General features: G+C 53.4%; 1 protein-coding gene across 1 annotated transcript in view; it reads left to right on the top strand.

Moving 5' to 3' along the window:
• The window catches only part of RIN3 (Ras and Rab interactor 3), a gene marked incomplete at its 5' end in the record, with an annotated part of 115,567 nt that overhangs the window by 26,973 nt on the left and 74,695 nt on the right, over nucleotides 1–13,899 (top strand). The window contains one exon of the mRNA XM_084240069.1: nucleotides 7,933–8,134. Within this exon, the coding sequence (XP_084096195.1) occupies nucleotides 7,933–8,134 (202 nt within the window). The remainder of the gene's footprint in view (nucleotides 1–7,932; nucleotides 8,135–13,899) is intronic.

Raw genomic sequence — 13,899 nt, 5'->3', positions numbered from 1 at the left:
GGCTGCCCAACTCCACCCTCAGGTCCCAGCCACCTTCCTTTTGGTGGTGACGGGATTCGTCTCTCCCAGTGTCCTGATGGCTTTGGTCTGGGGTGGGGGTGGGGTCCACAAAGCCTGCAGGGAATTAGCTCAGGACATCCTTTGCCCCTAACAGGCTCTGTGTCTCTGTCTCTGTGGGGGGTGGGGGTATATATTCCCAAACAGCATGCAGACATGGTGAGCATTCTTCCTTTGTCAAATACTAGAAGAAACATCACCATGGAACATTTGAAAATTACTTCCAGAACTAGTGTACTGTAACGGTTATCAGCACAGACTCTGGAGTGAGGTTGCCCAGGTTTGTAATCCTGGTGTGTGTGACCTTATCCTGGTGTGTGTGACCTTGGGTTAGCTGCTTAACCTCTCTGTGCCTCAGCATCCTTGTATTTTTAGGAGACTATTCTAGGTTATAGGGCACAGAGTAAGTAGATTCATTTCCTAGCAACAAATAAGCACAAACGTTGCAACTTAAAACATAAACTTATTTTCCCATGATTCTGAAGGTCAGAAGTTCAAAATCAAGATGTCAACAGAGTTGGCTCCATCTGGAGGCTCTGAGGGAGAATCCGTTCCATGCTGCTCTCTGGCCGTCAAACTTTGGCCTCCCTTGGCCTCCCTCCACTGTCTCTTCTTTCCCTCTGCTTATAAACATCTCATATTGGCCTCAGGACCCAACCTCAGTCCAGGGTGCTCTCATCCTTCATTACAACTGCAAAGATCCTTTTTTTTTTTTTCCCAAAAAAGATTTATTTATTTATGCGTACAAGAGCTGGGGTACAGGCCAGAGCTGTGGGGGTGAGAGGATTCACCAGAGACAGAGCGGGGAGCAGAACAGGCCAACTGACTGAAATACACTGCTGAGAGGAGCAGCGGGGAGACAGGAGAGGTCTGCTGCGCCCTGTGGGTAGCTCCCTGGCTGGGGATCGAACTCATGCTGCAGTGGTTGTGGACAGCTTCACAGCTCAGCGCCCAACCACTTGCACCACCAGGGAGGCCCTGCAAAGATCCTTTTTATAAATAAGGTCCTGGGGTCAGGATTTGAGCATATCTTTTGGGAGGCAAGATGCAACATCCCCTGTGGGTGAGGAAGACTGAGCTAACAGACTGTACAGTGTTCTTAGTATGCACCCACATAGTAGAGGTGAAAGAGGCACCCACATAGTATGCACCCACATAGGCACCCACATAGTATGCACAGGCACCCACATGGTATGCACCCACATAGTAGATGTGAAACAGGCAAGTTGCTGCCCAGATTGGCATTACCAGGGCCCCTTCCCACCTGCCCCCTCGCCATGTCATCTCTGTGCTCAGGCGCCTCATCCAGAGCGATCGGGCCTTCTTTAACATTTGACGCGGGAGCCTTGCCTGGCTTCTGCCAGCGAGAGAGCCCTCTGAGGCCAGGCACCGGGCATCTGCTTCCCAGTTGCCCCCTCTTGCTACTGAAGCTGGGAGGCCTGGGGTCAGAGTTGTGGGTGGGACAGAGGTGGCCTTTCCTCGATCCTCCCCTTCCAGCCCACACCCCTCCAGGTTCTGGCAAAGTCTGCACAAGGGGACCTCAGTCCTCACAATGAGGCATCATGGAAACTTCCTTAACTGCTTCCCTGGGGGCCCCACAGGCCACCCAAAGCTGGCGGCTGCACCTTGTGAGCTGGGAACCTTCCCTGCCTCCCTGCAGATGGCAGCCCACGCTCGTGCAGCCACCTTGGCTGTGGGTGCCCCTGGGCGGCCTCTCCGTCCTGGAGTGGAGCGTTCCCCCTTCACCCAGGCGTCCTCGGCCTGTGAGGCAGGGGCTGGGCCAGGCAGACGTGGACACAGCTTCCTCCAGGAGCTGGCGAGACACGCCCCAGATCCGCAGGGATGCTGAGTCCGGGCTGCTCTCTGCCCTCAGAGTGTGGCCCGTGGCCTCCGGTGGGGCAGCCTGGTGGGAGGCTGGTAGCTCTGAGGGTGAGCTAATTGCTGCGTTCCCGGAGCGGAAGGAAACGAGTCATGGAACGTTTTCTCTTTCCGGGGGAGCAGCTCTAGAGTTCCCGAGGCTCGTTATTTGGCACTAACAGCATCACTAATCACCGAGGCCCCTGTGGCTGCCTTTGCGGGGCTCTCAGCTGGCGTTTGGCTGTTGAGAGGAAGGCCTGGCTGCTGGGTCACTGGCTCTGCCAGCAGGTGACAGGCGCATCCGATACCCGGGGGTCTCCGTGAGGGTCCTCAGCAGTCGGAGCTGGGGTGGCCAGGCTGTCCCAGCCCTGAGAGCCGCACCTGCTTCAGCTCCAGGTGCTTCCACTTCTGCCGTCCTGCTGCAGCCCCACCACCCCACCCTGAGCTCCATCACCAGCACAGGCCTTTCGCAGTCAGCCCTAGATACCCAGAGTGTCAAGTGACCCTCAGCCCAAGGCCAGCAGGGATTCAGGGATTAGAAGGCAGCTCAGGGCCACATTCCCCCCTTTGGCCTGGTCAGAGGAGGTACCATGTCCCTTTGTGCCCTCCTGGTGCGAGGCCCAGCCTCCCTCCTGCCCCAGCTACTCTGTCTCCAACTTCTCCACCGAGCTGCAGGCTTTGACGCTTACAGATTCCCCTCCAACTCCGATCCTGGTGACTGCCAAGTCAGCGCCGGGGCCCTGAGCAAGCAGTGCTACTCCTGCCTGGCCCACCCAGGGAGACAGGAGGACACTGGGAGAGCAGGGCAGTTCCTGGAAAGCAGTATCTCCAGAGGCTCCGGCCCGCGAGTGGTTTAGTCTGAGCTGCCAAGTTTAGCCCTTTTGGCTCTCAGCCCTGTAAGGTTTCTGGGATAACCCCAGGCTTTATTTGCCTTTTCACCAGCACGAGCTGGACTGGAGACTCAAATGGGATCCTCCAAGTGGTTTGTTTCTATGCCAGGAAAATCGACGGCTTTGTTCATGTCAAGCCATGTGGTTCCCAGCGCTTGAATTTGTGGGTTACCTCTGGGGCCAGATGTTGTCTTGAGTACAAGACCATGGCAACACACAGATGTGCACCCCACTCTAATCAAACGTGGTCAGTCCTGAAACCAAGGCTACAAAATGGGGGAATACGGAGAAGAGGAAAATAGTTCCTGCTAGAAGGTCAGAAAGAAAAACAGCAGCTAACTTTTTCTGAATTTTGTGCATGTGCTAAGAACTTGACAGATGTCTCATCCAGTTTTCACAATAATCCTGTTAGATAAGGACAATTTTTTTTTTTTACAGGTAATTAATCCCAAAGAGGTAGAGAAGCCCCGGGAGGTAAAGTAACTGGCCAGAGATCACACAGCCTTGGATTCAAACCCCGGGCTTCCCGTAGAGCTAGCAGACTTTTTCTGAAGGGACCTTTGGAAAGGGAGAATTTTAGGCCCAATAGTTCATAACAAATTTTTTTTTTAAATACAGAGGAGTTGGAGAATTTTGCAGCAAACAAACATACCCACCACTTACCCTTAAGTTTTTTATATATTTGCATTATTCTATATCTGTCCATTCATGCATCTACAATTCTTTTGTGCATTTCAAAGAAAGTTCCAGAGGCCTCTTGAATATGTTAGCATGCATGTTATTCAACTGAGTTATCTATGGCTCTTTTTTGGGGGGCTGATGTAAAATTTGTGTCTGATAAAATATAAACACATTTCTCACCGTATCCTTTGAACTGCAGATAAATGGATTACAGTATTTGTGTGTGTGTGTATGTATGTATGTGTGTGTATGTATGTATGTGTGTGTGTGTGGACGCATGCACATCTGGCTGCTTTTACTCAGCGTGATAACTGGAGGTTCATCAGTGTGGCTGAGTGTGTCAGCAGCTCCTTTTCACTGCTGTGTACTATTCCATTGTGTGATGTGTCACATCTTGTCCTGTTGATGGACACCGGGACCAGTTTTGGGTTATTATGAATCACGCTGCTAGGAATGGGCCTGGGACATACACTGCTAGGAGTGGACACACACCTACATGTCTCTTGGGTCTATGTCTTGGAGCGGAATGTCCAGACCACAGGGTAGGGCAACATAGATTTATAAAAAACTGCCTTTTTGCAAAGTGGCTATACCGGTTATGTTCTGGCCAAAGATGCATGAGAGTTCTGATCATTTCCCTTCCTCACCAATGTGCTATGTCAGCAGTCTTTCATTTGAACCATTTTGGTGGTTGTGTCGTGGTGTCTCGTTGTGGTTTTAATTTGCATTTCCCTAATGACTGACGATGTTAGGCACAGCTTCTCCTCCTAATTGGACATTTGTCTTCCTCTTTGAGGTCTCTATTCAAATCTTTCACGCATTTTAAAAATCAGTCTCCTTGTTCTCTGTGAGATGTGTGCTTTGCAAATGTTTTTTTCCCACCAGGTGACTTGCAGGGTTCTTGTTCTTAACAATGAGTTTGATGGGCAGAACTTTATATTTTGATAGATATTATTTATCCATCTTTCCACTTACGGTTCTTGCATTGAGTCCAATTCAATAGACATGTGCCTGCCCTTCAGAGAGAATGTTGGGAGGAGGTGATAGAGAACGTGCGGGTGCCAGAGCAGGAGTGGGGTGGAAAAGTGCAGTATTTGCTGCGGTAAGGAGAGCAGCGCTTGGGGGAGCCTGGGGAGGTGCGGCTCAGAAGGACATGCCTTCTATATGAGGGAGCTGGACTGGGTTCTTCAGGCGGTGGGAGCCATTGAAGGTTTTAGAGCGGTGAAGGGTGTTATCACAAGTGGGAGGGGGCACCATCCCTGTGATGCCGGAGCCTGGGGTGAAGTTTCTACTTGGTCACTTGAAAGCAGCAACCTGTGCCTCAGGATGTAGGTGGACTCCAGGGATGGGGGATTCTCAAGACTCCCCAAGATCCAGAAGCCCCTCAGATCCTCCTATGTCTTTCTTTTAAATTAAAAAAATTAATTAATTAATTAATTAATTAATTAATTAATTAATTAATTTATACAAGCACTGGGTACAGTCAGAAGCGCGGGAGGGTGAGAGAATTCACCAGAGCCAGAGCAGGGAGCAGAGCAGGCAGAAGGACCGAAGGACACTGCTGAGGGGAGCAGCAGGCGGCAGGAGAGGTCTGCGCGCCATGCGGGACCCTCCTCCGGTGGCCGGGGAGCAGCCGGGGATCGAACCGGCGCCGCAGAGGCCGCGGGCAGCTTCGCAACCCAGTGCTCAACCGCTGCGCCACCGGGGAGGCCCATTTCTTGCCAAGGATGCCTGCCCACTGGTGTAGGCCAACCTGGAGCTTGAAATCCAGGGAAAGTGCTTATATATCTGGATTAGCGCTCACCCTCCTAGCTCCTCCCACCCCAGGCTTCCTTGTGGTTTCTCCTGCACCAAGAAACTCAAGGCCTTTGCTCTTCCTTGTGTCTGGAATTTCTTCCCCTGTTATCGGCATTGGGGTGTTTGCTCAAAGTCACCATTTTTTCCTTTTATCTGTCCTACATGTTCTCCTATATTTATCTCCATCTATCTATCAATCATCTGTCTAGCCACCTACCTATCCATCATCAATCCTCTATCATCTGTCAATCGTCTACTTATTAGCAATCATGTACCTACCAATCATCTAAATATCCACCTATCACCTATCTGCCTTGTCTATTTTTTCTATTTTTTTGCACAGTCTCCTTTTCTGCAGACTCCCCTAGCTGTAAGATTTCAAAGCGCCCCCCCCCCCACACACACATACACACCCTGTGGCCCTTTGCTTTCCTCTGGTGCCATCACCCCCTAACCACCTGGCCACTAATTCACTTTGTCCACTGCCTGATTCCTCCCCTGCTGGGCTCCTGCTTCCAGGGGGTGGAGAGGGTGGGGTGCTGTTCCAGAGGCAAAGCGGTGTTCACGGTGCCAGTGGGTGGGCCTGGGACAGAAGCCCCCAGTACTCAAGCGGTTATTTCTTGTGGCCTTGTGCTCAGAAGCCCATGGAAGCCCTGCTTTGTGGGTGGGGGTGGGGGAGCAGAGGTCCATGCTCTGTCCCAGTGGGACCAGGCACCTCAGATGTTCTTGGGGGAAACAGAAATAAAGTTGGGTATGTGCTCCAGGCGTCAGATTCCAGGCTGGCTGCCTCCCGAGTGGGGCTGGGGTGGGGGCTCAGGTGCTTATACCCATTTTCCAGAATAGGAAACAATTAGGGAAACAAATTAGGGGCTCAGCAGTGTGGGGCTGAGGTTGGCCTTGGCCGCCCCCCTGGCTCTGTCACGGCACATGAGGACACTTTCCCTGGCTGTGGGGCCTCTGCCCTCAGTCCATCTCGGTTTCGGCCTTGAGTCAAGGATTTTGTGAGGCTGCGCAGCGGCCTGGTCTCAGATTAGTGTCAGTTAAGGACCACGGGGTGGGGCTGGGGGGTATGATCCCTCATCTACTCCAGACCTGGAAGAGGGGCATCTCGATGAGTCCTGAGTGGGTGTATACACACCTGGCAGGGTGGTGGCCAAACCTTTAGGCTACCCCAAGACATAGTGCATGCTGCACCCCCGCTTGTCAAAGCAAATGTGACCCTGCTCGTGACTGTGCTCCTCGGAGCAGCCGGGCCAGGCCTCCCGCGGCGGGTTTGTGTGGGGTTCCCAGCTGCCCCATGCCGGGGCAGAGGTGAGACCCTCCCAGTGCCCAGGGGCTGCTCACCATGAGCCTCCATCAGAGGAGGGTCTTTGGCCTTAGAATCAGGCTTCTCCAGAAATCAAGGCGAGGCTGTCCCACTGCTGCCCCCATTCTCGCCTTCCCCTCGGTGAGTGGGTCCACTTCTCCAGCCTTCAACAGGGCTCATCCTGGCCCCAGCCTCTCCCGGCGCTCCTTACAGCAAGCACCCACCCTGGTTACTGGCGTCCCTGGGCATCCTGCAGGGACACAGGCAGAAGAGACCACATCGTTCTGGCTTTATACCCACCCCTGCTGCCTGGTGAAGGTTTTCACCCCTGCGGGGTTTGTTTCCCGAGGTAGAAAGCAAACAACCATACAGTCCACCAGGCTCAGAATTCTGGGCACCAGGAACCCACCTCCTGCGCTGAAATCAGAGCAAACCCACCAGGGTGTGCAGGGGGTGGAGAGCGGTGAGCATGCTGGGAAGGGCCTGTAATTCTTCTTCTTCCCCAACCCTGAGCGGTTACCCGGGGTGGCGGTGGGAGTGGACTGAGGGTGGACACAGACACAGTTCCTTCTGGAACTGTCTGTCTCAGTGCATCAATAGAGAGAGAATGCAAGCCACGCGCGTCCTTTCAAATGTTTCAGAAGCCACATAAAAAAATCAGTGAAATCAATGTTCATGCTTTATTTTACCCAATATATAATCACTTTATTACATTGTCAAAAATATTGTTAATGAGCTGCTTGTCATTCTTTTTTCATACCAAGTCTCTGAAGCCTGTGTGTCTTCTGTGTGTGCAGCACATCTCAGTTTAGACCAGCTGCTTTTGAGAACTCAATACCCACATGTGCTTAGTGCCTGTGGTGCTGGACACACAGGTCTCTGTCTTAATCTGGTGGTAGTGACACGGGTGTAGACATCTGTCTAGCTCTGCATCGAAGACGTATGCCTTTCACTGCGTCTATTATAGTTGCACTGCAATTAAAAAACTGAAGAGGGGCCTCCCCGGTGGCGCAGCGGGTTGAGCACAGCGCTGTGAAGCTGTCCGCAGCCTCTGCCTCGAGGGTTCGATTCCCCACATGGCGCAGCAGACCTCTCCTGTCTCGCCCGCTGCTCCCCTCAGCTGTGTTTTTGGTCCGTCTGCCTGTTCTGCTCCCTGCTCTGTCTCTGGTGAATCTGCTCACCCTCCCATGCCTCTGGCCTGTACCCCCGTGCTTGCATAAATAAATCTTTAAAAAATAAAAAAATAAAGAGAAAACCCTCTTCAGAGCTGCACCCCCTGTATTCTCCTGAACCCCCTCCCTGGGCTGGCTGCAGGAGAGGCTGATCATTTGATTGTATTCTCAGTTCTACTGCAGATGCTGGCAAGCAAGAGGAAGAGGCAGAGGAAGAAGACATGGGGCCTTGTCAGCCGGTCACCCAGAGGAACTGCCTGCCTCGCCGGGGCATCAGCGTCCTGGAGAAGCTGGTGAAAACCTGCCCCGTGTGGCTGCAGCTGGGTCTGGGCCGGGCCGAGGTGGCCAGGATCCTGCACCGGGAGGCTGCTGGGGTGAGTCTGGGTCTCTCCACCTTGGGGGGGGGGGGGGAGTTGATGGGCACAGGTACCAGGAGTCCCCTTGGGACAGCTGTACTGTTTGCTTTCCTGTCTCAGCTTTTTGATAGAGTGCTTTTTCCAGAACTCAGGATTGGACTCTGGAATAAGGGCTGGTCCTGTCAGGAGAGCAGTTATCCCCACTGGAGAGCAGGGACCGGGTGGCTGGCATGGCTGTCTGGGCATTTGGGCACCTGAGAGGCAGGACTGACAGTGAGGAATCAGCCAGGCTTGGGGTGGGGGTGGAGCGCATCAGAGCCAGAGGCACCTGAGAAATCACTTGACACCCCTGTTTTACCTAGGAATATGAGTGATGGAGTCGAAGACTTCTTGAGTCGGGCTCAGTGAATTGGGCAAGAGGCCTAAATTTTTTGAACCTTACTTTTCTCACTTTGAAATTGGGCCATGATTGTGGCTCCCCTGCCTGGAGGGTAAGGTTACAGGGGAGTCAGATAGGTAGATGGTGAAATAGGAATCAGAGCTCATCAAATACCACCCCCATCCCCCAACCCACCAACCTCCCTCACCCCCAAACCCCTGCACACACACACGCATTTTCTCTTACACGTACTACCTTCTAAAAACGTTTAATTATAAATCAGTTTAATTACAAAAGTGATCCATATATGGGTTCATGGTTTTGTTTTGTTTTTTTTTTTTTTTTTTTTAAAAAAGCAGGCTGGACAGATAAAGTAAAAAGTGTTTTATAAAAATCTTCTCTACCTACTCTTTGTTACCGGATCTTCTTCCTGGAAACCTTTTCTTGTATTGGTAACTGGAAGTTCACATCGCCTCAAATTAGCCATTTGAAGTGGGCCATTTACTGTGTGTACAGTGTTGTGCCACATCTCGTTCTTCCAGTTCCAAAATGTTTTATCACCCGAGATAAAGCCCCGTCACTCCCTGCACCTTCCTGCCTTGGCCTCTGGCCACAACCAGTCTGCGTCCAGAGTCATTTTGCCAGAGTGCGTGGTGCGTTCTCCCATCATGCCCCACAGTTTCCCCGGCACGGCCTAGGGTCCAGGCACGGGTCTGTGATTTTCACGGGAATGAGCACATTTACCCCCACAGCGTCCTCAGAGGGCGGTGTTTTATGCCCATTTCACAGATAAGGAAACTGAGACACCCACAAGGTGAGTGACTCCCAGCACAGCGAGCAAGCGCCTGAGCTGGAGTCTGAGCCCAGGTGTCGGGGTGCTGCTGTGCTGCACCCCACGGGTTTTACCTGACATGGTGGAATCGTGTCTTCGTGCACTCCCGGGTGGCGAGCAGCGCTGCGTGCCCATGTCCCGAGAGCCCACTGGCTCGTTGGTTCATGGGCTCAGTCACCTGTGACTAGCCATCAAGCCAACAGTTGTACCTGCAAATTAGAATTGCTGGGACTTATGGGGCCCCAGCAGGGTCCACAGAGGCCCCTGCCGTAGGGAGTCAGGGACCGTCATGGCCTCGAGATCCAGCAGAGTCCCTGGAGACCAGGGAGGCATCCCCAGGTAGTGAGACAGGGTCCTGTGGGCCCCCCAGCCCCACCTCAGCCCCACAGCAGGTGGGAATCTGCAGTTGCCTCTTTCAGAGGATGAGGGAGCCGGGGGAGGGGAGGCAGGGAGACTATGGCCCTCAGGAGAACAAGGTCTGCTGTTTCGTTCCTCCCGCCAAAGGGTTTTCCTTTTTGAACTGAGCAAAACTTCAGAACAGGTGATAAAACTGCTTGGAAAATAAAAGTGGGGACCCATGACCGCAGAGGTCCCGGTCAGCATTCCCAGAACGGAGTCCCCACGCCTCACCCCTCCCCTGCTCTGTGCTGAGGGGATTCGCTTCCCTCTCCTCCTGGGATGATGTAGCTCATAAACAGGCCCAGGAGCCAAGGCGTCAAGGCTGAGGCACATCTCTGGACCATCCGGTCATCAGGAGGGTGTGTCCCGAGCGTGTGTATAGATGGGGGTGGCCAGACGGCGAGGGGAAGGCAGGTGGTCTCCAGGGCACGCTGGGCTGGGCACATGTCATGGCTGCTTTGTCAAAGAAGTCAGTTCTCTCTTAAAAAAATTAAAAATAAGCTCAACTCGGAATAACAGTAGTGGTTCTGTGTGGAGCATGTTTATTAAAACCTGCTCTAGGCCAAGAACTTTATGAAAGGCGTCTCGTTTAATCCTGTGACTATCCTGTGAGGCAGACTCTGCTGCGATCCCCATTTTACAGGTAGTGAAACTGAGGCCGAACCCTCATTTGGGCCAGAAGCAGACCCTGGAGGTTTTGAGAACAAGTGGTTTATTTGGAGGGTGACCTTAGGGAGCCACCAGTAGGGGAATTAAACCCAGAAGGGAAAGCAGCCAATAGTGCGTGTGCGGTCACCACTTTGCCCCTGGTTGCAGGACGAGCCGAATCCTGCTGGGCCACTGTGGGAACCGGGGGAAGACTCAGCTCAGGGTCATCCTACCCAGGGGCAAGCTCGGGAGCTGGTGCGATCCACGCACTTCTGATAGCCATTGCCTCAAGACTGTGGGGAGTTAGGCTCCGTGTTCCAGAACCTCCTCTCTGCCCTGAGCATGAGAAGCTTTGACTGTAGCCAGAAGTAGCCCATGAGCAGCAGATGCTGAACTGTCCTCACTTCCAGATGAGAGATGCTAACTCACTTGCTCAAAAGAGATGCTAACTCACTTGCTCACAAAGCTAGTAGGGGTGATCGGGGCAGACTTCCTGGAGGAGGCTGATTCTGGGGAGCTGACAACGCTGAGCAGGTTGCCCAGGCCCTGCCACTAGAGGCAGAAGCCACATGACTGTGTTCATTTTCCAGATGAGCCCATGTTAAAGCCTTGAAGCCTAGTGCAGGCCTAAGGAGACCTAGAGGCCCAGAGACCCCTCGACCCTGCCAGGGGAGGTATCCAGGCAGCTCTTGTAAATCCAGGGGCTGAGTGTGAAAACAGAAAGCTCCAGGCAGAGTCCTGAAATGGTACCTGTGTCCGGTGTCTTGAATGTGATCCTGTTACGCAGTAGCCCGATATAAAAACGGGTGGCCTGGCTGTGGGTCCTCACCCGCGCGCTTACAAGGGACTTATGAATACTCCACTGCAGACACACACAAAAGGTTAGTGAAAGGTTTATTCACAAGGGAAAAGGAAATAAGGAAAATGGACAACTCAGGGAGAAAATAGGGAAATAAAGTCTTTAATGCGTCCTACCCAATCTGCCAACCCGGAAACCCAAAGGCGCTCTCTGAGCTGGCCGGACGCTGCGCGCTGGTGGGGAGCCAAAATGGGGGACCCCCCCAAAGCCCACGTGTCTGGGCTTTATACCAACCTGGCTGCTGAACCCCACCCTCAGGTCCCAGCCACCTTCCCTTTGGTGATGGTGATGGGATTTGGAGTTCCCAGTGTCTTTGGCTTTGGCCTGGGGTGGGGGTGGCGTCCACAAAGCCTGCATGGAATTAGCTTTAGGACATCCTCTCCCCCTAACAATCCCAGGAGTGAGACACATACATAGGTACCTGCTGAAGGGGTACGGCCAGGCCCTTCCCAAGGCCACCCCACCTTGCTGCAGGAGCTGGCTCTCCGTGAGGACAACGGAAGCGGAGCAGATGCACCTCCTGTCGCCCTCTCTCATATCCCACCTTCCCCCATGAGTGTCTGTGTCTTCAAGCAGAAACAAAACCCTAAGCTTATGATCTGCTAAAATGATTGGCCGGCATTTCCCCTGAATTGCTTTTTGCCTGATCTTATTGATCTTCACAGCCCTTCCAGTCGGGTAGGTGTTAGTGTCCTCATCTCTAGATGAGGAAGCGAAGGCACAGAGACACTAACTCACTTGCTCAAGGTCACACAGCTAGTAGGAGAGCAGAGCTCCTGGTGTGATCTTCAGGAGGCGGGAAGGCCCTTTGCTACATATCGCTCCTCTGAGCTGTCTCAAGTCTTGCCAGTACAAGGGCTTGTTTTTTTTTAAAGTTGCAGACCCTGTGGGTGGCCCCAGGGCTGAGCGCTCAAAGGGCCCATCCTTCCCGTACCAGCGAGAGACAGCACTTCATCGTGGCCATGGCAGGGGGCTGGGGACCCAGCCAAGCGTCTGTGTGACCTTCGCTACATGCCACCCGCTCCGCTACTCCCCAGCTCCGCCCCCTGAAGCCTGCCGCCTCTGATAAGGTGTTGGGAACATTTTTGATTTGTGTGTATCTAGAAACAAGGCCATCAAAAAGGCCCCTTTTTCTTAAGGCGCTCAATGTTTTGCTGTTGCTGTTGCTAGTTTAGTGCAGAATAGTTTTAGATGCAAGCTGCAAGGACAGTCAGGAGAGCTCTGTCTACTCTTCACCCAGTTTCTCCTGTGGGTAGCCTCTAACATCAGCGGGGTACATTTATCACAACTAATGAGCCAGTATAGACACATCAGTGTTAACCCAAGCCCAGGCTTTATTCGCTTTCCGTAGAGGCCACTCCCTGTGTGGTTGCTGTTGGTGGGGAGGGGTTAGCTCAAGAGTTGCTGTTACCTGGTTGTAATATGAGCCTGTCCTGTAAGGGTCCAGGCACCTGCCCCAGGTGTGAGCATGGTTTGGTGAAGCCTTTGGTGAGGTGTCTCTCACCCCTCAGGGGTGGGGGCCGGGGAGGATGGCACAGGCAGGCCTTGCAGGTCTGCTCTGTGTCCTGCACCTTCTCTCCTCTGTGCCGCAGCCCCAGCATGGGGCCAGGCCCTACCCTGTAAGCGAGGCATCCCCGGAGGGCGAAAAGCCTGCCTGAGGAGCAAGAAGCTGGGGTGTGCCTTCTCAGCAGGGTGGAGCGGGATTCAAACGCACCAAAGGACTGCCTTCAGGGGCTCCCCAAAAGACGCTGTTTCACCTCACCCCCCCCCTCAGAAATGCCAGCTGCTTGGATTTGGAGTGGGGCCGGCCTGATGCACAACCAGGAGTGGGGATCTCCACTCTGTCGATGTTACACGTCTCGGGAGAGGCGGCCTCAGCTTCCCTCTACATAAAGCAGAAGTCTTGGGGTCGGGGGGGGTGGTGGTGGTGTGTGTCTTTTAAGTATGTAAAACATGCCTCTTTCTCCTACTTCCCATCCTTGGTACTTAGGACAGTTTGTGGCTGGACTTTCTTACAGACTTTCATGTGCGCGTGCACACACGCGCGCGCGCGCACACACACACACACACACACACACGAGCTTGGTTAGGGTCAGGACTGGGGATGCCAGGCCCTTTGCCATAGACTTGTGCACAGTGGGCTCTGGCCCCTGGGCAACCGACCTGCCCTGTGGCCTCCGGAGAACCACTTGCTTCTGTTCCTGCCCTAAGGGGCGTGATTAGGAATTTTCCCTGAGCAACTGGAAAATAGTCCTAAAATAACAAAAGTGGAAAAGCAGACAGCTCTGGATTATCCAGGCCAAAAATGGGGAGTAAACCAAAGGCACGGAGAGCGTATGTAGCCTTGGGTTTTCTGTATTTATTTGGGGAGGAGGCGGGAGTCAGGCGGCACGGTTCTCTCCAGAAGCACATTCTGCCCCAGCCGTTGCTGCCACCCGTTGCTCCTTCCAACCCCCACTGAAGGCAGCAGGAGGGAACCCCACGCCGGCTGACCCCACCTCCCTGGTTGCATTAATCTAAGGGTGAAACTAACCCTTGAAGAAGTCTCTTGGGCTCTGGGGGAGCCCCGGGGCTCTGGACTGGGACAGTATCTGCGGGGAGCAGTTCCTCTCCCTCACCAGCCTGGCAACAGCTCAGAGAGGGAAAGTGACTTCTGAAGGACCCAG

Source organism: Talpa europaea (genome assembly GCF_964194135.1).
Source record: "Talpa europaea genome assembly, chromosome: 8".
NCBI lineage: Eukaryota > Metazoa > Chordata > Mammalia > Eulipotyphla > Talpidae > Talpa > Talpa europaea.
This window is presented reverse-complemented; position numbering and strand designations above follow the sequence as displayed.